At 42.1% G+C, this 27495-nt stretch overlaps 3 protein-coding genes across 5 annotated transcripts; 1 reads left to right on the top strand and 2 right to left on the bottom strand.

The window, feature by feature from the left end:
* Positions 1 to 1796: 1796 nt before the first annotated feature.
* On the bottom strand, positions 1797 to 8778 carry eef1g (eukaryotic translation elongation factor 1 gamma). Its single transcript, XM_070962913.1, has 10 exons — positions 8753 to 8778; positions 7697 to 7855; positions 7468 to 7531; positions 6724 to 6866; positions 6398 to 6541; positions 6121 to 6250; positions 5328 to 5532; positions 4575 to 4747; positions 2975 to 3099; positions 1797 to 2164 (listed from the first exon to the last, which is right to left on the bottom strand). Exons 1-10 carry the CDS (start codon positions 8762 to 8764, stop codon positions 2006 to 2008), a joined length of 1314 nt encoding a protein of 437 aa, XP_070819014.1. The 5' UTR covers positions 8765 to 8778; the 3' UTR covers positions 1797 to 2005.
* A 213-nt stretch (positions 8779 to 8991) lies between these two features.
* polr2g (RNA polymerase II subunit G) lies at positions 8992 to 12277 on the bottom strand. The gene is made up of 8 exons (XM_070962748.1): positions 11921 to 12277; positions 11515 to 11624; positions 10778 to 10937; positions 10189 to 10239; positions 10021 to 10086; positions 9698 to 9769; positions 9490 to 9523; positions 8992 to 9327 (listed from the first exon to the last, which is right to left on the bottom strand). The coding sequence occupies exons 1-8, from the start codon at positions 11930 to 11932 to the stop codon at positions 9314 to 9316; spliced, it is 519 nt and encodes a 172-aa protein (XP_070818849.1). The 5' UTR covers positions 11933 to 12277; the 3' UTR covers positions 8992 to 9313.
* Positions 12278 to 12375: 98 nt separating this feature from the next.
* Positions 12376 to 15746, top strand: LOC139331260 (uncharacterized). Of its 3 annotated transcripts, none has more exons than XM_070962662.1 (6): positions 12376 to 12437; positions 12587 to 12756; positions 12842 to 12994; positions 13101 to 13200; positions 14590 to 14720; positions 14918 to 15746. In XM_070962662.1, the coding sequence occupies exons 2-6, from the start codon at positions 12703 to 12705 to the stop codon at positions 15188 to 15190; spliced, it is 711 nt and encodes a 236-aa protein (XP_070818763.1). In that variant the 5' UTR covers positions 12376 to 12437; positions 12587 to 12702; the 3' UTR covers positions 15191 to 15746. The 3 variants fall into 3 exon arrangements, with proteins under 3 accessions (XP_070818763.1, XP_070818762.1, XP_070818764.1); XM_070962663.1 differs by having other exon boundaries at positions 12405 to 12437; positions 12590 to 12756; XM_070962661.1 differs by having other exon boundaries at positions 12397 to 12756.
* Positions 15747 to 27495: the final 11749 nt, after the last annotated feature.

Below are 27495 nucleotides of genomic sequence, written 5' to 3'. Positions count from 1 at the left end.
ACACATGTGACTCACTCCGGGATGAGATTCCTTCCTTGTGCATCTCTCGCATGTGTGTGTGACTGTGTGTCAGAGAGAAAAAGAGATCTGCCCCAGATCTTATTAACATTAGAATTGAGTGAGAACTGAGAACTTCAGTGATTAAACTTGAGTTGACTGTGCAAAATGCATTTGGCCCACTGAACATTTTACAACTGACATTCAAAGATGATTCATGGAAATATAAACAAACTGAATTCATCACATGGGCTGGTCCAGATGTCCTATTTTACCTGCAGCTACTGTGTATAGAGTACACAGCGAAGAAGCAAACAAAGAAATCAGTTATGGTAGAAATGAAAGGATAAGCCAGGCTGCAGGTGTGGGAACGTTAACAAATGATCAAAAGCATTATACAAACTAGCTGGGTGTGTCCCGTTACAGCAGATGCTGTGTTGTCACTATCAGGCACAGAAAAAGTTCATATAAACCTTCAGAAACATTTTCCTCAATCTGTATATAATAAAGGAAATTCAAGAAAGTTTTCAGCTTCGATTATGCAGCATTCAGTCTGATGTGACAGTGACTGAATCCATGTATGCAGACCATGGTTTAGACCTCGAAATGGAACTCTTTCCTCCTTTAATGAAGAAGTACCATCCGAAACTCACCATTTCTGCATTTGAGTGGGGTGTGGTCAAATCATACAGCAGATTTATTAATAATAATAATAAAAGCGAAATATATTGTGTGCAAGTAAAAGATCCGACTTTCAAACATCCAACACGTCTGCTTAAATTATTTTGGAGTCAGTCAGGCTTTTCTCTTTTCATCAGTGTTGATTTCCAGTGTATTCATGACGTGAACAAGTGGAACTAATGTCATGGTTTTTGGTGTTAAAAACTGAACTCTCTTAAATCAGTGATACTTTCAGAAGGAAAAATAAAACTATATTTTAACGACCTTGGCCTTGCACATTGAAGGGGCATCCAAGTGGATGCTCTATATAAAGATTTGTTTCAGGCTTCCTCTCCCAGGGGAGGCACAAGCAACATCAAAACAAGAAACCATAGTTTAAAGCAGACATAATTCTTGTCTTCCTTTGAGCAAACCAAAGATTGCAGCCCAATCATTTTGTCTCCATCGGATGCTCTCCATTCAGCAAGCCTGACAGCTTTCACGTGAGGTCTTTGCCTGCCCTCTGCAGGAAGAACAGGCCACTGCAGCACAGGATGAACCGACAGCCAACAGCGATAATCAGCTGCTCCTTTAACGACAGATTCAAGTGTTGTTGCAGCGGGGACACATCCTAAATTCATCAAGCCCTTCACATCACCAGCAGTTTTAAGTGGAACACAAAGTGGGTGGTATCTTCAGTCATATCAAAAATGTGACACTAAGTTGATACCAAGCTGAAAACCATTGTTTCAGTGACCTTCTTGTTGAGGTCAACACTGACACATCTCCAACCACACCCAGCAGCACCAAGGGTGTGGTTAAATAAGTGCACTGCTGTACTGCACAAGGATGTCAACGTCTCCATAACCACATCAAGGTTTTCATTTACACTTTTGTCTGAAGGTAAAAAAAAAAAAAAAAAAAGAAAGAAAGAAAAAGAAAGAAAAGATAAAGCAAGCTCTTCAATTACTGTGGCATTTCTCTGCCAACCTGTTAATTGATGAAACTTTATTCATCTCTTCTTGGGTGGCACTCTGGGAAAAGACGTCGGAAATTAAAACGTATTTGTAGGTGAGATACCAGTCAAAGGAAAGCTTAACAGACTGAAGTCAGACCACACACACATGAACTCCCGTAGATGGCATAGATGACAAAATGCTTTATTTCGCAGGTCAAACAACAAAAAACCAGTTCGGAGCCACTGAGACAAAATTCACTCTCATCTTCAAACACTGTCATTTCCAAGTCATTCTTGCAGTAAAGTAAGCGCGGTGGCCGAAAGTCCATTGGTTTTAAGTGCTGGAAAGCAGAAGTGTAGAGTGCTTTCATTCACTGTCTCAGTGTCCTCTCACTTGAAGATCTTGCCCTGGTTGAAGGCTTTGCCCACGTGCTTGAAGTCTCCCTCCCAGAGAAAGTACTCCTTTACCATCGTCTTGCACTCCTCGCTGTCTGGATCCAGCTTGCGCCAGTCATATGATTCATAGTCGATCTGCCAATCTTGACAAAGCTAGGAGAGGTACAAAAACAACGTTATTTGAATATTGTGCATTAGCGTCGGGTTTGATGAACTGCTGAATAATGTATTCTCAGTAAAGAACACTTGGACCACTGCAAGTAAATCGAGAGCTTGGATATAGTTTGAGCCCATAGCATGAACCAGCCGTTTACTCACTCAAACAGAGATGACTGGGATGAATATGGTCGAATATGGTCTCAAGTTTCTCTTCCCCTGTCAGATTAAGACTTGGTGCCATGATTGGACACCGCCTTGCCCAATGACAGCGAGCCATCCACTAAGGCTACGTTCCCACCAAACGCCTCAAATCGCGCCTCAAATGAAATCGCATCGCGCCAGACGCTCCAGTTTTGACGCTGGTACGCTCTACGCTGATAGGCTGTCGCGGCGCGTCTTCACGCGAATCCGCCGCAAAAGTTCAATAATTTCAACTCGAGCGATGAAGCGATGGCGCGACGCGATGAGAGTGATTTTCGCAGCCATCGCGTCCATCGCACCGCTCAATCACGGCCATCGCATCGCCCGGCAAAATGACGCTTCACATCGCGTCTTTGCATTGACTTTGTATGTAATCTTGCGGCGCGATCTTGTTTCATCGCGTTTGGTAGGAACGTAGCCTAACCCTGAGGTGTGGCTATGATCCAATCACACGTTCTGTCTCAAGGGAAACTTCTGTCTCATGTTGAGCTGCAGTGCAAGCATTTCATCGTGACCATGCATTTGAATGGCTGTCCAGTGAGGGTGGGGCTGTTGTTGAATGGTGATATTTGTGGAACATGTGTTTTACACTTGAATACTTACAGTGAAGGCCAGCTCCTGGCCTCTGAAGATCCAGATGCCAGAGATGCTGCTGTCATTGTTGGAGCCAAATAAGATGACACTGGCAAAGGCATTCTTTCTGAGTTTGTCCAGGCGCTGGAACATGCCTGTGAACAGCGTGAAGGGGTTTGAGATGTGGTGAGCACTTTATCGATAAAAAGAAAACAGCATATAATGTAATATTAACTGCACCCGATACAATGACTGATGCTGTCATGTTTGGTACGGATGTTTTAAAGGATTTCACTGATCATTTGACTTATGTGGATGATCCACATAGACTTCATGCCCTGGCCTAAGAAAAAAGGCCAAGACAGAGGACCAGTGCGGTCGTTCTGTCTTGTAAAATAACACATCAGTTGCCTCAGATTGGCCTCTCTTTACTGTGCCCATAGCATGAACCAGCCTTTTACTCACTGAAACAGAGATGACTGGGATGAATATGGTCTCAAGTTTCTCTTCCCCTGTCAGATTAAGACTTAGTGCCACGATTGGACACTGCCTTGCCCAATGACAGGGGACCACCTGTTTTGTCTTAAGAGGGCTGACCTTCTGGTCTAAGCACAGGCCTGCTTCTGCCCAACTTTGGAGAATCAGCTGCTCGGGTTTCAAAATGCAATCATTCCCAGGACAAGCACTGGCTTAAGCAGCAACCAAACCTTGTTTATTTATCTGTAGTTATGTATTTTATGAACATGTTCTTAATCATCTGCCCTGAAAACATATATTGAAATATGGGCCAAAGCCACTCCGACTGATTGGAAGGGAAAAAGCTTTGTGTCACTTAAGAATCTACACTCTTGGCCTACAAGAGATGTTTAATAAATCTAAAAGCCTGTACACGTAATCCTTTATCCAGTCTGAAACACACACCTGGCCTTTGGAATCAGACCATAATGACCACTGATCCAATACCGGTGTTTAATTAATAAGCTGTATGCCTCGGTGTGGGAGAGACTGGGATCATTCTTTAAAGTCTAAGGCAACATTGCACTTGCCTTAAAAACTGCTTTCCTAACATTGTATGGCAAACTGTAACAAAAGAATACATTGATATAGTTGTACTGAACTGTTATTAAAAAAAAGAAAAAAAAAACAAAAAACTAATGATATCCAACAACAGATCGGCCTTTTGTCACCAATCCCTGATCACTCTATCAGAGTCAGTATCAGAACAATATTGGTATCATGCCATTTAAAATCAGGAACATGATGTACAGAAATATTAAAAAAAAAAAAAAACTGTAGCCGCACTACTGCATAAACACTTGCCTCCTCTTATCTTCTTTCGAGGCCACATGAAAGCCTGTCCTAGGGGCCTACAGACTCACATAACGAGAGAAACTTGCGCTCATGTGAGCCAACCTAAACAACTGGAGGAAACTCATGCCAACACCTGAACCACTAAAACCCCAACACATGAAGGACCATTGCCAAAATCACTTTTCCAACCACTGCGCCACCATACTGCTCCAGGTAACAAATAGGCCTGAGAAAATAAATAAACCTGTCTTCACAAAAATGACAGTACATTCTGTCACAGGTCACCGTGTTATTTAAAGCAGCAGCGTCAGAGTCTCACCTGAGATAAGGTTGCAGCTCATGAAGGTAAGTGTAAGCTCCTGGGGGAATTTGTACTGGCCGTACCAGATTGAGTAGCCCTCACGGTCAAAGTGCTCCCAGAAGTGGGGAATAGCTACTTTCAGGGTGTCCTCGTTGGAATACTTTCTCTTGAACTCGTCCATGATAAACGTGCTACAGAAAGGGAGAACGATCAGGTCACATGTCTGCTGTCTGTACATTCAGGTGTGGAAATTAGGTAAGAGACATGACTGGACACATGGCAAGGTTTTTTTTTTTTTTTTTTTTTTTTTTTTGAAAGAAAATTAAATAGAAGGTTGAGGCAGTTGTTGCTGCTACCTTAATGACATCATTGGAGTTGGAAAGTCAACAAATTAAACAGACTTCTTACACAACCTAACCCATCTTGCAGTTTTGGGTTTCCAAGCCCCAGGATCAAATTTACTGTGCCCATAGCATGAACCAGCCTTTCACTCACTGAAACAGAGGTGACTGGGATGAATATGGTCTCAAGTTTCTCTTCCCCTGTCAGATTAAGACTTGGTGCCATGATTGGACACTGCCTTGCCCAATGACAGGGGACCAACTGTTTTCCATGAAAAGGGGACTTTTGTGATCGGTGTACAGGCCAGTTACTGCCCAACACACAGTCTGCAGACCACACATCTGGCACTGTGAGGGATTCAATGTTCAAATTGCCACCAACTGCGCCAAATGCAGGAGAAAGAGAGGGAGGGGATAACAAGCTTCCTACCTCTTTGGCAGGTCTGCGAAGGGGTCCTTAGCTTTGGGCTCAGCAGCCAAAACAGCATCACAGTCATCCATCTCCTCCTCTGGGGCGGGCTTCTTCTCTTCCTTCTTCTTTTCTTTCTTCTCCTGGGGCTTGGCCGCCTCTTTTCCTCCCTTCTCTTTCTTCGAAGGGGTCTCTTTCTTGGGCTGCATCTCAGCAAACTTCTTGGCTGGAGGAGCAGAATGAACAATGAAAAACATGTTTTCTGTTAAAATGTTCCATGATCTGCACTCTCTGGAACCTCTCTCTGGCTACAGCTCTGGAGACAAATTGTGAAATATTTCAAGCAATTTGTTTAAAAGGGGAGTTTACTGTCCCAGAAAGTAATTCAGCATTTCATTTAAACTATCAAACTCTTTAATCAGGAAATAAATGAACACCCAGTGTTTGCTCTTTTAGTGCCATCTTTTGACCACAACCACTTATTTTCCTCACATTTAAAAACAAAATCTGCAAATTTAACTTCATTTCATTTTTATAGAACAAAGTCTTCCCAAAGTGCATGAAACTTGCAGCATCAGCTACTGTTTAAACAGTTTGGAGCATGCAGAAGACATTTTGGCATAAAAATAATTAGCTAAATTTGCACAGTTATCTCATTACATCTTGTTTTCAGTTTCATCTTTCAGCTGAACAATTGAGAATTCTGTGACAAAAGGCAACTGCGTGTCTTCATCTTCAACTTCATCCTCTGTGTTACATGACCTAGCTGCACGCTCAATATTTGTGATTTCTGATGTCATGGCTGGTGACTCACCATCAAACTGGGCCATTTTTTCACACAGCTTAATCTCTCCAAGGACAGCCTTGAACTGGGGCTGGTTGACGCAGGTAACAAACCAGCGGGTTACATTGGGGTAAGGCTGACGGAAAGAAGGCTCAAGGACCTGCAGGGAACAGAGAGGCGTCAGCACCTTCTGGAGAGCATCTTCAAGCAGCATTACAGAGAGTGATGCTCCAAGAAGTGTCCAAATTCATGAACACAGTGTGAGGCTTTGTGTCACTTATTTGCTGTGAGTGTGTGAATGTCAGACCTGTTTGTAGAGCCAGAGCATGGAGCAGGCCACAGTGACGTCGGCAAGGCTGACCCTCTCTCCCACCAGGAAGGTGCGGGTGTTCAGGTGTTGGTTCAGGACTGTAAGGACCCTCTTTACGTCCTCCTTGGCCTGCTCTGTGGCCTGGACAAAACCAAACAGAGGAATGGCAACGAAGGATTACACAATATATACACTATTAAACAGTCAACTCTCGACTACAAGGTGTTGCACACTGACCCAATGAAATTGGTGTCAACCTTCGACCACACCTTTCAAATAATACTTTAAGTCTTCGGCTTAGCAGAAAATGCTGAGTTGCAAACCTGTTTGTTGAACTGCATGATTCCCAGAGTGGGGAAGACCCATGCGCTGGCTGGAGGGATGATCTCTGAGTCAGCGAAGCTCACCCACTGCAGCACTTGGGCTGCGGCTTGGGGAGTGGCACCACGCAGGGCATCATTGCTCACTGTAATTGAAAGATGGGAAGTGCTTCTAAGAAATCGCAATCATGCTTTCATAACATTTTAATTGTACATTAAGCACACAAAGTGTTGGTTTTCATGGCATAAACTACTGTGTTTCAGTATTAATGTACTCCCTTTAAAAGCATGCATGGAAAGCAGGTACGAGTGCAGATTAGATCGACTATAACAAAGACCTACTGTGACCTGTGAATTTAGTAATCTAATAATGATTTGCTGATAATTCTGTCTTGTAAAATAACAATTCAATATCCTAAGATCGGTCTCTTTTTACTGTGCCCATAGCATGAACCAGCCTTTTTCTCACTCAAACAGAGATGACTGGGATGAATATGGTCTCAAGTTTCTCTTTCCCCATCAGATTAAGACTTGGTGCCATGACTGGACACTGCCTTGCCCAATGACAGGGAACCACCTGTTTTCCCCTAAGAGGGTTGACTCCTGATTTGACACCTCAGCAAGCATTTGTAGACAAACTGTTAAACCTAGTGGCATATACTCTACTTCCTTTAAAACTTTAGGTAAACCATAAATATAATTAACAGCGCATCAATTAACCATTTAATCAGTAAATGTGCAACTTACAGTAGTGAGCAATGGCGTTACTCTCAAACAGACAGAAGCCGTCATCTCCCTGGTAGGCGGGCACCTACAAAAGAAATGGCAGAATTAAGTAGCATGTTTCTTTTCAGAGAGGCATGAAGAAATATGAAGATACGGTCAAAGCAGTGTCAGCCCTTCCACTTAATTACAAAATGAGGGTTCACGGCATCACAGCAGGGTTTGTTTGCACATGTTCAACTCAACCACTTACCTTGCCCAGAGGGAAGTTGTTCAGGAAGGCAGGAGTACGGTTCGTCTGCCCAAAGGTGAAGGCAGGGGGGTTGCTGGCGAGTTTGAGTCGCGCACCACTGTACTGGGCTGCAATCTGGGCCTTGAAGGCCCGCCAGTTCTCTGGGTACGTGTACAGAGTCTGGAGAGAAGGGAGACAACGCTGCAATTACTCAATAACTGAAAACACTTTACACATTTAATATGAACATTCAAGTATCATGTCTTTGCTAGCAGACAAAAAGTTGAGTCAACCGAAGGATGTTCTCGTGGCGATATCTCACTGAGGTACTACAACTTGCGTATCTGGCTCTGTAGTGCAGTTATGTGTCTGTAACATACACAATGCAATATCTGGGAAAAGAGCATTTTGTTAGAGCCACAAATCCAGATAAAAAGGAAGGTAAACCAGGTCTTGCAGTGTTTTGATTCATATCCATGTTGCCATCCTTATCAGAATGCGCTACCATTTAAAATGAATGAGGAATGAGCGCAGGGCGAAGATACAGAGTCGTTAGGTGAAACTACCAAGTCCACGTACCTCGTTACCCAACTACAAGGAAAAATGTACTTAAATTCACGTGTTTTTTTAGCATGCTTCTAACGCTAATGCTAGCTATCATTACCGGGAATATAGAAAGAAATGTCTTCCTGTGCATCTCTTTAGATATTAGAACCAAATATGGGTTCGCCTTGGGACTGCGCAGCTGGATATCAGAAACAATGTTCAGCGAAAACATCTAGAATCGCAAAAGTTTTCAAATCTTGACAATAGCAAAGGTAACGTGGCACACGCCTGGCCAGGAGAGGGGCGTCATTCAATGTAAATGCTACGTCAGGATAGCAAAAGCTAACCTCACAATGAACATTGAATGAAATTCTTTGTAAATAAACCCAGTAACAGCTACCTAACAGACCGAGGATACTGTTAACGACCAAAAGTAATGAGTACGAGTGCAGATGGCCCTGATTTTTGCTGGATTGCGGCAGGAAAGTTAAAAGACAGCCCCATTTTTGGTCAGCTCTCCATCTTACTCACCCCTGCCGCCATCTTCAGGACGAGAGAAAGGAAGTACGACGGCGCGCTGACGTATTTACGGCCACACGACGTGCGCGTCCTTCATATTTCCGCGTTCACGTTTCGCTTCATCTTTTGCGTGGCCGGAGTGAGGCATCGGATCTGATTTTATGACTATTACTGTTATTAGCATTAATATAAGTCTCAATGCTTCAATACATATGGTGACATTTAAAAACAAAAAGGATACAAAGATATAATAACAAATAAAAATACTTTATTACAATCCAGTACAAAACAACGCAAACAATATGAGACAGAAATGATTAATTCTACATGAAAAAACTGTCAATTTATAATATGGGCTACATGTGCACAGTATGGAATCTTACGGTCAATTTAACATTTCCAGGCTACATTTCCTTCGAAACTGAATAACTTAGAAACATAGGTTTGTAGAGCATAAAATGATGTTGCTATGGTGCTTCATCACACCTTTCCAATCAGTGTAGAAAAATATTCATTTTAACAAAAGGAGCAAGTAGAAATGTCCCATGTAAAATGTACTCTCTCTAGGGCAAATCAGCTGACAAGACCTGGAAATAAAGTACAGGAGGGAACTTCAATGATCAGTCACAAAACAGAAAATAAATGAAACATTTTTAAATATTTTGCTGAATACTCTGACACTGAATAAATGTGTATGGCATTTTATTAATTCATGTCCATCTATATGACAATGTTTGTGTAATACTCACCCAGATAATCATCCATGAGAGACCCAATGGCAAACTGAAAAACAAGAACAAAAATAGCTTTTAATTAACTGTAAATTAACACGCAAAATGTCTCTTCTATAAACTACTGTGTAACCTCGAAGATACAGTGTGGCACTGTTATTTTTGCCCACAGTGAGCGAAAATATATGGTCTTAGTTTTTAAGAGAATCAGTAATAAAGCACTTACAATGTCATTCTTGTCAACTCTTGTTCCAACAATCTTTAGCCGGATCTCATCATCTTGCTGGATTACAATGTCCTTGAAAAAAAAAAAAGAAAAAAAGAAGAGTACAATAACAGGAGCAGAACAGCCGTAAGCAGCACTGTAGCTACTTTACAAACAGCATTTCTGACATTAAACTGGTTCCACTTTCTTTTGTTTCATGAAGCGTACCTTCTTTAACACCAGCACAACTAGAATTACCTGGATTTTTACATGTACTATGTTCTGTAAAGGAAATTATTTGTGATTTCTTTTTTTTGGTAATAAGAAATAATGAACATTCTTACCTCATCAACTGTCTTATAACAAGGAGGATTAGAGTTAGGGTCAAACTCCATTTCTGAGGGGATGGACTGCAGAAACAAAGTTTCTCATGAGATAAAGATAATAGAAATCAAAAAGCGTATTAGAACCAAGCGAGTCAGTTAACAACTACAGGTGTTAAGCCGACTCACATGACGAGAGATGAAGCAAGACATGGGACCAATTTCTGTGAACAATCCAACCTGAAAGAAAGAGAGAAAAATATAATTTAGATAAAGCCAAAGGAAAATTTCCCATTATCAGCTATCAATCACTTCAAATTCAACACATCAACCACTACAGTTCATAAACTCTGAATTGGAAATTGGAAGCACAATTACTATAATGAATTTGAAAGACATGCATTTCAACAGCAGAGATTTAGGCATGAGCTAAAATAACATGCAGGTATGTCTTGTACAATCATTTCAGCCACATGTAATCTTTATAATTAATATAACTTACATCAACTACATCATTAATTGGAAAATATATGTAAAATTGAGTTTTGGCCATTAAAATAAACAGTTTCAGTTGAAAAAATAAATAAATAAATCCAGATTTCTTAAATAAAAATATACATGTTGTAGACATTAGAAAATGTCAGCAGTGCAGTGTCAGGATGATGTACTATAGTGTCACCCAGAGGCATGTAGGGACAGGTGATGGTGGCAAGCTTTGGAGACACACAGAGGGAATTAATGTGCCAGATTCTACATGTCCTCATCATATAACCCTCACCTTGTTAACCTGAGTGACCACAGCGTCCACCACTTCCCCTTTAAACGGGCGGAACACAATGGCCTTGTACTTGACTGGATAGAGAACAAACCCTCTCCCTGGCTGAATTACCCCTGCTCCGATGTTGTCAATGGTGGTGACTGCTATGACAAAGCCATACCTGAAGAGAAAATGTAAAAAAAAATGAATAAAATATATATGACAAGCTTTTTCATGCAGAAGTATGAATGCAAAATGAATAACTCTGTTGTGCATGTTGATACTGTCATGATGACTTAGAGGGCCCTGGTGTGTTGCCTTTGGTTCTTAAGTGCTTTTTAATAATCCAAGTTAAAATTCGAAGTTTTCAGCACTGTCTTCCATAGGTCATTAGTCCAGAAGATTCAAAATGGTGAAAGTTAAAACACAAGTTTTAAAAATCACTAAACATATGATGAAACCTTTGTGAAACCCACAGAATATTAACCTATTACTTGATAGTCTACCTCCTATGAAACAGATGGAAGTGCCCATGTGTTTATTTCTGCCTCTTCCTCTGAAAGTGTGGGCACACAGCCCTGCATTGGTTTGAGGTTCAGTGCACTTTAGCAACATCTGATCTAGTTCAATACTTGCAACATGCCACGTTTACAACTTGCCAGCCAAAGCACAGGCTCTGTACCGTTTAACTATGCAACTCTGAACAAAAACAGTTTGTTTGTCGTAATCCCACAAAATTGAGTCTTGCAGTAACTCACTTGCCAGTGCAAGTACCCTCCACCTCTGTGAAAAGCTTCTGCTTCACGGTGTTGAGGAGGTTGGGACCAAAATACCTCGGATGAAGTAAGATTTCATGCTCCAAAGAAATCTGTGAACACAAAAAATACGTGCACCATAAGACAACGGTAGAATAGGTATTTTAATAGTTTATGTTACTATGAAGTTTATCCTACGCGCATCTGAAAAGACAAGAGATAAACTGGTAGATTTCTGCATGTGTGTAAGACAACTACGCAATACTATAATAGTGGGGAAAAGTTTTGTTCAGCTGCATTAGCTATGCTAACCGAGCAACAACCATGCTAACCACACAGTGATAGGGAAAACATCCATTTACTACTATTATTAGCCGGCTCACACACGGAGAATAATACCTATACTTACGTGGTAAAACATTTCTGTAGTAATGTTCAAGGCACACTCGATTATTTTTCTTCGTTCGCTAAATTATCCGAAAGGTTTTCAATTTAATGAATGAAACCCCGTCGCTCGTTTATAACCTTTTCCGGGGCACGGGGTCGAGTAGCAGTTTTGGGTTTTGTGCCCTGGGCTCTGTCTCTCAGGGAGCGCAGGGTCCACCTACATGGTATTGTCTGTGGACTAAATCCGGTGTCCTTTGTTAATGCTGGAAGACACAACACGTGTATTAACCCCCACCATAGATCTAACCCTAGTCAATTTAATTTGTAATGAAACAATCTGCTATGACTATAACTATATGACAACATTCTCAGGCCATTCGCACACAGTCTGACCCCTGGCGGTGAGGAGGAATAGCAAACGAGGGCGGTGACAGACAGCAGGCGTGACTCAATACTGCACTGTGATTGGTTTGTTCCACTGCACTGTTGACGTCTGACACATCAACGAGGAGTTTTAATAACACGGCAGGAGATACACGGTAAAAGCTGTCACGATTATTGCAATATTTAACCATAGTATACATGGGATTGTAATATAATCAATGACATGTGGGTTAACATTAATTGCACAACAATAACAGGTGACTGAAAGTTGGAAATACTTATAACATTTTTAATTTTACTACAGTAGCAGCAGCAAGCTAGTCGCTACCTCACAAGTATCCGACTGAACTATCCGACCTGCCTGCGGCAGTTGACGCTCCCTCTCCTGCACTCTCCAGACTACTTTTTCTGCTGACTGTCATGGCGAGTAGCCTCGTCTCCAAGTTTTTTCGCCCCCATGTGTTCACACAGCTTGTAAGTTGTCGAATACTTTTCTGCTTTGTCCTGTTTTTAGTCCTTTTCTTATATGACGCATGTAACTCTCCCGTCCTCCGTCCAGCGTTGCGTGTTTCGCGGGAAGGCGGCGGCTGTGGCGTCGACCAGGCATTTCTCCAGCGACCCGCCAGCGGAGAAAATCAGTCGCTATCCAATTCCCTACAAGAAAGACCTTCCTTTTGACATAGTGGAGCTTATGGAGGAAGTTGAGACAAAGGTAAAAAAAAAAAAAAAATGGCAGTGGGAGGCATTTAGCTCTGCTGCAATTAACATTCAGCCACAGTCTGACTTCACTACCTGATAAACCTCTCGTTTCCTCACAGGGAGGCTTTTTGCCGAATGTCTTCAAAGCCCTTTCTCATCGTCCAGCAGAGTTCAGAGCTTTCTTCGCCTACTACAATGAACTAATGAACAAAGAGACAGGTGTGTGTGTGTGTGTGTGTGTGTGTGTGTGTGTGTGTGTGTGTGTGTGTGTGTGTGTGTGTGTGTGTGTGTGTGTTCGTTCGTTTGTTGTGTGTCTTTATTGGCAGTAAGTGCAAGTAGTTTTGTTCAGGGCTGGTGCATCCTGGACCTGGAAACAGTACAAACATGTAATTCTTAGTATGTTCGAGGGCCCCTGTACCATTCTGGCCCCAATGCCTCATTCATGCTTTACCTCTCATTCAGCACTCCTGGTCAACGCACACAGAATGCATCGTCCACCACCTGAATAAGAAAAATTGTTATTTGTCAGTGAGGTTTGCAGACTTTTTTCAGGGCTGAGCTTTTCCAGTCTGTTGCGTTTCAGTGACAGCGGGGGCCATGGAAAAACAGCTTTTGGACTGCAGGTGGTACATGAGGGGGCAGGTGTGACATTGAATCTGTTTCAGCTGATGATCAAACAGTGGCAGGTAGAGTGGCAGACGCTGCGTTAAATAAGGTGTGGTATAAACAGGTAACCATCAGGGAGGGAAGCAAAACAGATCTGTCATTCAGGCCAGCATCAGCAGCGTGGGCTGTTTTCCGTGCCCACGCAGACATAAAGGTTTCCATATTTAACAACGATGAGCTAACTCAGCCATGCTGTTCACAGAAAGGTTGAGATCATGTTATCATCACGAGCAGGCCATAATACATCTGAAATAGTCAGTATAACAAGAGATCTGTGGATCATATTAGGTATAAGGACTTTTTGTTGCTCTGACTTTTATTTCATCGGGTTTTAAACTTTATTCCTGCAGTCCTGAACCAGGACTTATCGAGTAAGGAGAAATGTGGCCTCTGAGGCTTTTTAAGAACGAGCGGTTTGGAATATGGACAGAGCTCCGCATTATCGTGTTTCAGCTTTTCAGAAATGACTGATTAAAAAAAAAAAAAGGCTCTAAATGAGAAGACGTTAAGTGGCAATGTGGAGCAGGAGGTAGCCTGGAGGAGGCCCACTCCATTTCAGTTAATATTTGACTCATCAAACCCAAACTATGTCAGACTCAACTGTGCAGCCTGTGTGTGGTTATTGGATAACCACAGTCAGGCTTTTATGTGTGTTTGGTCATGTTGGTGGAACAGTCATTGCATCCGTGAGCAGTTGTACTTCTTCTGCTGAACTGAATGTTCTGAGCTGCCGCTGATGTGCGATTGTGCAGGTGTTTTTGTAATGTGGCCACACCTTGAATATCAGGGGCATGGTCCACAAACCAGGCTCACCTGTTTATTTGGATTAACTGTGTTGAGTCAAACCTTTCCCAGAACCTACTCAAATGTGGAACATGGACTCGTTGTTGTGTCAATGTGTTTCCAGATTTCAGATGAATTTAATATCTTATTGTCTCCTAGGCAGATTAACGAAGGCAGATCGTGAGCTGATTGTTGTGGCAACCAGTTCCCACAACAAGTGCCTATACTGTGTGGTATCCCACAGTGCACTGCACCGCATCTACTCGAAGAAACCCACTCTTTCTGATCAGGTATCATCTTTAATCAATTGCAACTGCTTCGCTTATTATAATACAAAATTACTGTAATCACAACATATGGTAAGTGTGGTTAAGGTGTACTAGTCTCATTATGTGACGTGAAAAATGAGTTTGTCAATCATTCACATTCATTCTTCATTCAAAAAATACATTATATCACATAAATATCCCTCCCTGCTTTTACGCAGGTCACTGTTAGCTATGAGATTGCAGAGCTGGCACCTCGGGAGCGCGCCATGCTGGACTTTGCGATGGCTGTGTGTCGCTGCGACACCATCACAGAGCAGCATTTCCAGGCTTTGGAGGAGGTGGGCTTTGACCGGGAGGATGCCTGGGACATCGCCGCCATTGCTGCTTTCTTTGCCATGTCCAACCGGCTTGCCCACTTCGCCGATATGAGGCCAAACTTAGAATTTTATAATATGGGTCGTGTACCACGAGACAAGAGCAAGGACAAGTGATAAAGCAGCAGTAAGATGATCAGAGGTGAAAGGCCATATGTGACACTGCAGCTAACAGTCTGCCGGTTCTGTTTCGTGTTTTTTCTCCCTCATGTGAACAATCAGTTTTCGTATTCATGTTGGAATGAGATGCAATAACGGATCATCGGGTATTGTAAGGTCACCATGTTTTCTTTGTAATCCTCGTGTGTGCAAACATACAGTATTTATGAAGAAGAAGCATGAGAGAGATGATCTGAGTTTGTGAGATGTGGCTCTTCCTGTGTGCTTCATCAGCCCAGACATGTTATTGGTGACTTAATCAAAATCTTTTGCCACTGAGTGTATCGCTGTCTGATTATTTGCCTTCACATTTTGAATTTTACGTGCTTATGTTTGTTCAGTGGACTCTTGCCATATCGTGGGGAAATGTTTTGCAGTCAGTTGTCTATTAGATTAAATGTCATGATGTGTTTCTCTATGTTAGTCACTGTTAATGCTTCTGTTCTAAACTAAAAGACAACGACTTCTCAAAGGCTTCCCTTTATCTCCAAAATAAAACAATATTTTTCTTGATAATATGTCATATTTGACGTTTATTTTTCTGACTTTACCACTTAAAAAAAGGCCAATTTTCTTTGAGATTAATTGATTTGTAACTAATAACCTGTCAGTGGAGGGACATAATAGCAAGAAATCACATAATCTTGGTGAAGCACCATGTATCACCACCAGATGGCACCACACCGACACCGACTACAGATGAAAGAGTGATCTTATGCCTGATAGGAGCTGCACACTATTGGCCATCACAACTTAAAAAAGGGTCTCTTAACCCACCAACATGATTGGGATCTTACATGATGGGTGAAAATATTGGCTGTAATGATCTACTTTCCTTCACTGGAGATGTGATTAATCACTGTTCCTAAATTCTGTGCACTACACAACAGTTTATTTTTATGGCAACCTACTTTTTTTTTCTGCAGAAGCCCCCATGCTTTCTGTTATCTGAAGTGATTCAAGTCAAACAGAACTCCAGGCATCACCAGATTTACTTTGGTATGTGTGTGTGAGTGATGTCAGAGTTCTAAACAGCGCCTATGCACGCTGTCTTTTTCGTGGGCATTTGACAGAAAGACAAACATTTGACTGTGACCAGATCGCTATGTGAATGACTGATTTCAGTCCAGAGAAACACAACGTGTCAGCCACATGATGAGAGACAATCCGAAAGTCATCCAAAGTCTGAAAGTCATCCAAACTGTATATTTACTGAAGCGGCATGGGACTCTTCAGGTACGCACACACATTAATTTCCTCTGACAAAGCCTGAGACACTGTTAAATTGTGCGAAAGCGAATCCATTGAAGTTAGTAAAGGTCATTTTCACCCAGGGCTTGTCCTGTTCTGTCCTGTCCTTATCGCCTGATTAAGTGTCATATGTCTCAGGAACTGCTCATGTACTATTACAGTTCTTCATTAAGCACCAGCCCCCCTGACCCCCATGTCTCCTATTAGTGTAAAAAGGGACAACAGGCACCAGATCTGGCTAATTTATGGTCTGTGTCTGCCCCTGTCACTCATCTTGTAACTCCTCAGGCCAAGAACAGAACAGCATAGACCTGACTGACATCTCCTGTTTGTGGTGACTGATCACATGAAAACAAGGTGAACAGCTTTCAGTTGGAGGCTTTCATCCATTTCTTACTGTAGTCTGTCAGTGCACTGATGGACAAATCAATGAGATTTTATTCCACTTGCAAACTGAAAGGGGACTCTGAGGAGGTTTGGCTCTGTGTATTTTCTCTCTTGGGCCACATAAAACAAGTCACATGTCAAATGAGCAGGAGAAAAGCGATTTAGTTATGGAGCAAGTGAGAGGAGTGGTGAGGTTGTGGGTCAAGTGGAGGGAAGATTGGTGAACACCACTACAGTACATCATTATGAAGCTTAGCTTCCATGTGGATGGGTATTACTGTAAAATGAAGAGCATTAGTAACAGGTTTAAGACAGCAGCAAACACAGTGTGGTCCAGGAAATTACAGCCATTTCTGAGGGTATTTTGCATGTAAATCACAGCATTTCATGGCAACCCAGTTCAGTACAAGTGACCCAAAAATCTGAATATATAAAATACTCTTCACTACTCAGAGGTTTCACTCACACCACATTAGAGCCATTATCTAGAGTGAATGTGCGAGTGTGCAAAATTATGACAAAACCTACTGAGGACTGTCACATGAATGAAAAGTGATCATGAACGAGAGCAATAATGTGCAAAAGAAAGAACTTTCCATCTCAAATGTTGAGCATTTGAAAAAATATGCAATCGTTCCTTCAAAAAAGTTGACAGAATGTAATTCTTTGACCAGTGCGACAGAAATTTGACTCTATTCCTGTAATTCACCATGCATTCTTTAATGTGAATATGCCGTATCTTTGTGTCTGGGCTCAGTCTCCAGGCTTCCTACAGTTTGGACTGGGTCAACCCACATAGCTTGTGGAGAGATAATAAGGAGGAGTTCTGGGAAGAAGCACTTCTCATCTCTTATGCCTCAGCTGGGTGTATGGACAAACTGTCCGCTTCAATTTAACACAACTTTGAGAGTTGTCAGACTGCTCTTCCATTCTTTCACAGGACAGGAGTCAGAGTGAGCAGTTAAAATGGGAAAAAGTAATTCAAGGAAAAATGTTGAGGGATAAATCGCCCCCAAAATTGCACGTTCAGCTTTTTCCTCTTTATTTCATGGCGGTTCACACTGTGCTTATGATCTTTGCATTGTCTGCTTTTTGCAACTCATTAACTGTAACATCAAATTCAAAGCCAAGATAAAACCTTACAGCAGATCTTCAGCGGTGCATGTATTACTTGGATGTGAGGGCACAAGGTGTGAAACTAATGATGTGGTATAAACAGAGATGAGCTATCAGGAAACAAGATAAGAAGCAACTTCTTTCACAGTTTGAATTCCAGGCATGTCGGTGCAGTCGGCATTTGAATGGCGGGCAGAGAGAATAGATTACAGAAATCTTTTACTCGATTAGAAACAGTGCTGCTGCATGTCAATAAAATCATGTTGTCGTTTTTTAATACGAAATGTTGATATTCCTTGTAGGAATTAGATGACTCTGGCGATTTCATGACGAGGATGAGATGGACGCTCTGCTGATCGACACCTGAGCCTGGACTGAGGGTCAACTGCCGGCAGGAGTCTCATACGACCGACAAACGGAGGACAGGATCCCGCCTGAGGTCAGGCACGGGTGGTGGACAGTGGACGCTCCATCTATTTTAATAAGTAAGTACGGTGTTATGAATCAATCTCTAGACAAGTTGTGTAATACCTGTGAGGTCTTGGAAGTTTTTTTATGGTACTGAGTTTATGTTTCCAGGTAATTCCCAGTGTGGTGCTGGGACAGTTTACACTTAAGACCTGCGGGGCAGTGTAAACCCGTTTCAAGTAATTCCTTTTGTGGTGTTGAAACTGTATGAGCAGAAAATATTAAAAAAAAAAAAAAAAGAGAGAGAGAGAGAGATCGGTCAGGATTGATGTTAAAACAAGGGGGGGTGGGGCATTGTACCCTGACCTGTCTGCTCTCTCTGACTCTAAAAAAAAACCAGCAGACTAACCTTGCCCAGAAGTCTCTGTCTACAGAAGCATCTTTTGACTACTGGTTGCGAAGTCAAGGAGACAAAGGGAGTGTAACCCAGAGGCCTATGATGGTGTTTCCCAACCCCCAACCACGACCAACGGGTGGGGAGCCACATGCATATTGGGATCCAGAGGTGCTTGTGTACAGGCTATGGCATCCAGATGAGCTGAAGGAGATTGCTGAGGAGCTACCTGATCTGCAAAAGACTATAGGGGGCCGGGCCCCACAACTTCTTGGGCAAAGAAAATGATCTCACCAGAAAGGCAAAGGGAGAAAAAGACTGGGCTCACAGCCAGCATTTCAAAGACAGCAAGATAACAAGTTGAGATGCTACAGGTGTGAAGGCTATGGGCAGATCTCACAGAATTGTGCAACCCCTGAAGCTTTCCAACAAACCAACTCCTGGTCACATCCACCACCTAAAGGACTGGCTGTTCATTCTCCAGGACTCCAAGTGACACAGCCATAGGAGACAGTGGAGGCAAGTCAGAGCATTGAGCAGCATACAGACACAATCACACACAACATTGATGAACTAGTTGTCACATACCACCAATGTGTACAGTTAACATTAGAAACTAAGACACCACCTAAGTTGATTCTCAGTGTACAGGGTGTTAATGTAACAGACATTGCTCCTGTCATCTCATAAATCAAAGTGCTGTTGTGGAATGCACTAATTCACCATGTAACACCCCCATGTCGCCTGTAAAGAAACCAAATGGGGGTTGGAGACCAGTCCAACACCTCAGGGCAGTAAATGAAGCTGTTCAACATCCAGCTCCAATTGTACCTAATGTTGTAACACTATTGTCACAGGTTCTGGCAAACTCCTGTTGATTTACAGTTATTGATTTAGCGAAAGCATATTTCAGCATTGCTGTTCACCCTGACTCATAATTTTGGTTTGCATTCGCTTTCAATGGCAAACGTTACACTTGGACGCAGATGCCACAGGTTTTGCCTTCAGCCGCACTGCGTTTACTGCGGCTATAGCTGAAAACCTGTCACATTGGCAGCCAGTGTGTGGCAGTGCACTTATTCAGTATGTTGATGATCTTCTAGTGTGTTCTTCTACACAAGAAAATTGTCAAGCTGACACACTGGCATTGCTTTGTTTTCTGGCAGAAAATGATCACAAACATTCAAAAGACAAGCTGCAGCTTGTTGCACAATCAGTGCGTTATCTTGGCCATACTATCACTCTGGAGGGTCATAAATTAGGTCCAACTGCATCCAGGCCATCTTGGATGTTCCAAAACCACAAACAAAAAAGCAGATGATGTCTTTTTTGGGCTTAGCAGGCTATTACCGTTCATGGATTCGTGATTTTGCAGAGATCTCCCAACCCCTGTATGACATCACACATGGGGGAAAACGTTTGACCATGACTGACTTTTTGACCATGACTGACTTTTTGACTTGGACTCCTGAGGCAGAGACAGCTTTCACTGAGTTAAAGCAAGCTTTATATAGTTCACCTTGTTTAAGACTTCCAAATCCTACCATTCCTTACAATCTCTTTGCTTCTGAACATGATGGTTTTATGTCAGCAGTCCTCACACAGTGCCATGGTAACAAACAGCGTCCTATTCAAAACGACGTTCCACAACAGAAAGAGCTATGATAACGTGCAGCCGCTACTGAAGCAGTTTTGGCCACAGCTGGCATTGTTGCTATGTGTCCACTTGTTGTGCATGTTCCGTTCACCCAACACCAGCAAGACTACTGTACTGGCAAAATGTTCTACTAACAATGTCGTATGTGACTTTAAAATGCTGTACTGTCCTTAACCCATCAACTCTGCTTCCTACAACTGAAGAACTTCATTCTTGACATTGTGTCACAACCATGAGATGCACTGTTTGACATACCCCTATCTAACCCTGACTGTGTGTTCTTTGTAGCAGGTTCTGCCATGAGGGACCCCTCTAATGGTCCCCCTTGTGTTTCTTATGCTATATGTACGGACCATAATGTGATTGAAAGTGCCAGACTGTTTAATTATCTATCTGCTCAGGCAGCCGAATTATTTGCACTAACCTGTGCTTTTATTCTAGGAAAAGGACAAACCATCACAGTCTACACAGATTCTCAATATGCATTTAATGTCTATCACAACTTCCATGCTTTGTTGAAAAATCATGGTTTCTTTACTTCTACAGGCAAACAAATTGCCCATAGAAGTCTCATTATTAACCTCTTGTCTGCATTACTTCTACCAGCCTCAGTAGCAGTATGCAAAGGTCAAGCTCATACGGGATCTATTGACCCTGTGTCACAGGGTAATGCAGCCGCGGATACTGCTGCAAAACCAGCTGCTCTCTCACCTGTCTCCCCCATTTTGCAAATGCCCTTGTCTGTCCAACATGACGTTTTTTTCTCTTAATGATGTCTCTTTGCTTCAAACAGGAGCTGATAATGGAGAAAAAGTATTATGGAGAAGAAAAGGGTGTAATGAACTCCCAACTGGAATCTGGGTAAACTCTAAAGGCCTCCCAGTTCTCCTGAAATCCATATTCCCTTTCCTAGCAAAATTGACACATGGTCTTGAGCATGTATCAAAAGGAGGATGATGGATATTGTAAATAGATTATGTCATGCACCAGGATTTTCAGCATTTGCTGAAAATTTTTGCAAAAAATGTTTAATTTGTGCAACAATTTGTTGGCAGAGGTGAAACAATGCCCTTGTCAGCCCATCCTAAACCAGAGGATCCTTTTGAACATTTAATGATGGACTTCATTGAACTTCCTCCATGCAGGGGTTATAAATTTTGCCTTATCATTGTTGACATGTTTTCAAAATGGTTTGAGTGCTTCCGATGTAAACATGCCACAGCTGTCTCAGTTGCAAAAGCATTGTTGAGAGAAGTAATCCCACGATGGGGACTTCCAAGTTAACCAGTGACAATGTCACATTTTGCTGACAATGTAATTCAGACCCTTTCAGACAGCCTCCAAATAAATCTGAAAACACATTGTGCCTATCATCCAGCTAGTGGAGGGGCAGTGGAAAGGGCTAACTAAACTTTGAAAACAAAAAACGAAGTTAATGGCCAAAGTTAACCTACTGTGAGAGCCGTCCAAAAACTGAAACCAAAACATATGAAAGGACCAGTGTATAGGAGGTCCACAGGCAGAAATTATTCCTGTTATTCATGTTTTCATCAGTGTACTATCACTTGAAAATAAGAATCATGTTTTCGTTAGCTAAGAATGAGCTCTTTATATCCACAGTCCTCTTCCACGACTGGCACCATGCTGCACCGTCATGTTTCTTCAGACCAAACCAAATACTGGTTCCACTGGTTGGCTGTTAAAAACTGATTATATGTGGAATTCTATTTTAGGACAGCTTTTTCCTTTATCTGAGGTACTCTATTTACACAGATGGGACGCTCTTGTACTTTCTGACTCACTGAAGAGAATGCAGGAAGACATAAGGGCTGAATTCAAACCAAGTAAGCACATATGGGACATTAGCAAATGGACGGACACATGGATGAGACCATTATCTTCGCTGTTGAGAATGTGCATGAGCATGCATGTGTGCAAGTTTGCATATGCACATATTGTTGTGCTAATATGTGTGTTCAGTCCTTTATGTTCTCCAGCAAAGTGTGTGTATGTGTGCGTCTGCGTTGATTCTGTGAGCATTTGCAGCTGAGGTCGTTTGCATTCATTCGGTCTGATGGAGTTCACATGTAGCAGAGCGGCTACTTGTCCCTGGAGTCTAATCCCTACAGACCCTGGATCAGAGATAGAACATGCATGTCGGTCACAGCTGTGACACAGACAGAACAAGTGGCAACAAGGCAACAAAGCTTTGAAAAAGAGTGCAACACTTTTTGATGAATATGCATGAAAGAATAAAACATTCTTGGTGCTGGGGACAAGTCCTCTTAGCACTGACGTACAGTTAAAAGGTTGGTTGCAGTGATACTAGATTAAAACTTAAACGATAAATGTTTCTTAAAGTCAGGACTGCTGTCTGGAACTGACATTTTGTTAGTCCTCTCAATACACCAGAATGCAGTGTGGCAAAGAAGTATATTTCATGGACCAAGACTGACAGTTTCCAGGCATGTTAGCAGCTCTGTGAGGCTGCACTTAGAATGTTTAAAATGCATGATGATGTTTCGCTTGTATAATGTGTACCCCATTCATTCACCATCTTAGTTTAGCCTCCTAGCATGCTAACATGCGCTCATTAGCACTGAACAAGAAGTACAGCTGTGTCTCGTCAGAATTTCTAAAGGCTTGTTGAACAGATTAAAAGCACCGTCAATAGCATGACATTTTCACTGATATCTATGTATACATTTCTGAGTGTATCTGACGAGGCAGATTGAGGAAATATAGGTACAACAGAAAAGTAAATTTAGACATCCTGTGTCTGATCAGGGTACTGGGAGAACTGCCATAACAGCTGTCAGTGCATCATGATGATAAAAGTGACACTAACTCACACAGAAAGGTGTAGCAGCAGCTTCTGCTTCATACCATCTTTACAACACTGAGGCAAATACTGACAAGCTACATTTCCACATGTCTGAAGCTGTTTCGTGACCCCTCAATCAACCAGTTTGAGAAGTGTTTTAGATTAGACTGTTCCAGACTGATAATCCAAATGCACATTCACTCAGATTACTTCATGCCTGCGGATTATGGGTCATGTGTCATCTCATATTTGCTGCTGAAAGAGGGAGATTCATGCTTTTACCATTTTTGTTTGTCTGTCTGTGTCCGCTGTCTAAGAATTTTTTTTTTTTTTTTTTTTTTTTCAAAATGAAAGAGCAGGTCAGTTTGTCAATGCAGCCATCAGAACGGTGACCTGCAGCCTGGCCTCTGAGCTCCTCAGCACACTGGAAGTAATACCTTCAATATCAGGTTATATCGCTGTGATTTGATTGGTTTTGGCGTCATTCCCAGATTAAAGTTCAAAGGCTTCATTCTGCTTTGTTTAGGTTTCAGATTGTGCTTGAATCTAGGTTGTAATACTCTTAATAACTACTGCAGAAGTCTGCTTTCTCTATGGTTGTCCTTGAGACTTGGCAAGATTGTTACTTGGCAGACTCTATTGTATATATTTGCAAATGCTGTGCTCATTTGTGTGTGCGGTGAATGTGAATATGATTTGACTCATTTAATAGCTATCTCTTCAGGGGGATTTACGCGTCTCACATATCAAACTCATGCTTTGGTTCCAAGCTGCAGATGGAGCCAAGTAAACAGTTATTCAGACCTCTGGCCCACAGAGAGGAGGACGGGCTCTGCTCTGTCAGGAAAAACATGAGGAAAGTGAGAGGAGACAAGACGGATGGTTGACAGGACTCCCTGTTCAGCCATCCCTGCTGCTGCTCTCTCATTTGGCGATGCATCACATTAGCATTCAGGCTGTCCCTTTTCTCACCCACAGAAATGAATCACGGCTTATTACAGTAATGAAAGTGTCACAACAGAATTGATTAAATAATGTCTTAATGAACTCCTGATACAGAATAGCACAGTAAAGATAGGAAATCTAACAGAGACAGATAAGAGAACAGAGAAAGATGGAAAAGTATCAAACATAAGCGCTAACATCAGCATGCTACATTCACAGTGACAATGCTAACATGATGATGTTCAGCAGGTAAAATGTTCACCATCTTAGTTTAGCATGTTAGCATGCTAGCATTTACTGATTAGCACAAACAAAAAGTACAGATGGTGATGGTAACACTGTTAGTTTGTCAGGTATTTGGTCTAGTATAAGTATTATATAGCAATAGACAATAAGTTAGGGGATCACCTGGTTGTTTCTAACTGCTGTTCAGAAGGACATATCGAAGTGTTTTCTCATCTGAAGGTTGGAGAAAGATCACAAGTCCTTCACTGGTAGCTTGTTAAGGTTAGAAGATTTTATGGTTATGCAATGATTGTGGTTGCATTTAAAAGAAATCTCCATCCTACATTGACTAAACTAGGTGGGAATGGCTGTGGACTAGAGGCCCAAGGCAGGTGGAAGCAAGAGGTTGGAGCTGCAGTGCAGGAGAACTCAATGAGCACAAAGACAAGACACAAGCAATCAAGTACTGGTAATTGACACAAGAGAAACAGACTAAATATAAACTTCTACTCGCAGGTAGCACTAGTAAAGCAGCCAACTCTACTGCCAGGCAGCAAAAACAATCTGGCAATGAGTCCTCTGCAATCCAGTCTTTATGCTGTGCTTGATTGTGATGAGTCCCACCTGTGTTGGAGCCAGCTCCCAAGCCACCTGTAGAACCACACCCAGCCTCTGCCAACAAAGGAAACACAGGAACAAAGCTCCACACCTCTCCACAGTACACAAGAAAATACCTGAATTTCCCAAATCACCACAATATTGAGGGAATGGTTGTTTGAGGATATTGAAAGGATGGTTGTTTGTCACAGCAAGGAGACAGACGTTTCAGAAAAGCCTAAGGGCAACAGATAAGAAACAACTGAAACAAAGAAAAATACCAAACAGAAGAGTCTGGGGAATCCGACATCAAAGCACAGATGTCGCAGAAGGGGCGATTCTAGTGATGACCAACCAATGGTCTGCAGTTTTTTCATTCCATACTGGATTTTTAACCAAAGTTAATTTGCGACTCCTGTCCCTGGTTAGGCTTTTCTATGCCATTATTACCAAGTGCCAATTAGTTAAATCAAGTCCATAATAAATGGTGACATTCTCATACATGTCACATGATCATAGAAGGGCCATAGAGCCACATCACTGGCTTGGGTAAAAGTAAAGCAAGCAAATGGGCAACAACAAATCAGAATAGAATAAGAACAGGAAGTAATCTAGCCAAAGCACTGTTTGAAGTGAGATCGCGTTGAAGGTGAGAGACTTTGGACCCGAGGGCCGAACAGGTGGCCGGGCCACTTGGAGGGCAAGGAGGGGAAAGATGATCATCTGCTGCAGCAGCAGGGTCCGGCAGGGTTGTTTCTCAACTCCAAGCCCCAGGGATTGTGGGAGAGGTGGATTAATTGGGACTGGAATGAGAAAACGTGAAGAGGGAGCAAGAGAGGCTCAGGGGTGATGTACAGCATCTCTGCTCCAGAGCTGAGGTGTTTCTATGTATGTTAAGAGAGGAATAGCATGTGCTACTGAAGCCCACCAACCAACACCCACAATCCTCCTGCCACACATGTAAACATACAGCAAGAGCTTCATTTTTCTTTTAAATAATAATGCTGGGCCAGCAGCTCAGCAGGCAGAGCTGGATACCATATTGGATGGTAATAAGACTGAGCATCAACCCATAACTTTTTCACAGATTTCATTACTTTCCAGGCCTCTCCTCATGCCCTGTTTATGGTTTGGATTTCAAAATAACAGTATTTCACCTACTGTAGTTGCATTATTGTCAATCACAGATTTGATTTTAATTTGCATTTCTGGAAGAAAAGGAAGCCTCTTTGTTTTGGTTCATAACTTTTTGATTCCCTGTGAAGTATACATCAGCTGCACGCTGAGCTCAGCAATGTGACCGTTTTGTCACTCTCCAAACATGCAATCTGGTCTCACTCAGGCCCCCGCCGTGCACAGTGTGTGTGAATGTGTTTATGTTGATGGTGTGCAAGCATGTTTGTGGTTATGTGCAACGGGTAGTGGTAGCTTGCAATTGTGCACGTGTGTATGTGAGACACCCAGACACCTAGTATTCCACTTCAGCTCTATGTCATCAAATCATGAGAGTCTCCTGTTGCTAGCCTGACATGAATCAACAATGATAACAAACACAACAGCAACAACAACTCTTGTTTACATGTTGTCATCTCAGATGCCTCCTGACTGTGGAGGTCTGGCTGAATATTTCAAGTAGAAGTCTGGCAGCTGAGCTATTCTTCCTCACAGGGGGTTTACTATGTATAGCAGGCAGTGTTGATGAGATTGAGGTACCTACATCTGTTCCAATGGTTTGTTGTTCCCAAGACTGTTGTCTAATTTCCATACTGTAAGACATAATATAAGAGATGTGAGTGTGCAGGGAAGGGCATAAAGTTCCTAAATTCTGGAGACCAGGAGAAACCCCTTCAAGACAAAAAGAAACTATTTGCATTTGTTTACAGCAGCAGATAAATGCCAGCAAAGACTATTTTCCTCCAGGATTTTTCTCATTTTTGCTGCATCATTTTACCCCGTACCTTCACAAGTCTTCCAGGGCCTTTACCCTTTCAAAGAATGCTTTGTATTTACATATGATGAATTATACATTTATATCATGCATGCCACCATTGAATAGTTGGTTTTCACCAGATATTGAAATACCTTGTAAAATCATATAAAACTGATTCTAATACGGTGATTGGTGTGATGTTTGTTTTACATGATGTGTATTTGAATTTGTACATTATGTTTCAGTGCTGTGTTTGCTGAGCCTGTTCTTCCTCACCACTGTTGTGCACTGATCCCTGATGAAATTCTCTCATGTGTCTCCGAAGAGCAAAAGAGCGAGCACATTTCTAATTAAACTGTGTATAATGTGGCGAGCGACTGCTGTGTATTCCCTAAATTCCTGAATAATTACAAGGTTAAACTGATTTAGAACATCTGACTATTCCCTCGTGACAAACACCATTGTGCTCAGGTTTGCTACAGCCATGCAAAATCAATGTTGTACATGTTTTCACGTCCTAAAAGCAATC

This window comes from Chaetodon trifascialis, chromosome 5 (assembly GCF_039877785.1).
Source record: "Chaetodon trifascialis isolate fChaTrf1 chromosome 5, fChaTrf1.hap1, whole genome shotgun sequence".
Lineage (NCBI taxonomy): Eukaryota > Metazoa > Chordata > Actinopteri > Chaetodontiformes > Chaetodontidae > Chaetodon > Chaetodon trifascialis.
Note: the sequence above shows the minus strand (reverse complement) of the source record. Positions and strands in the feature narration are given on the sequence as shown.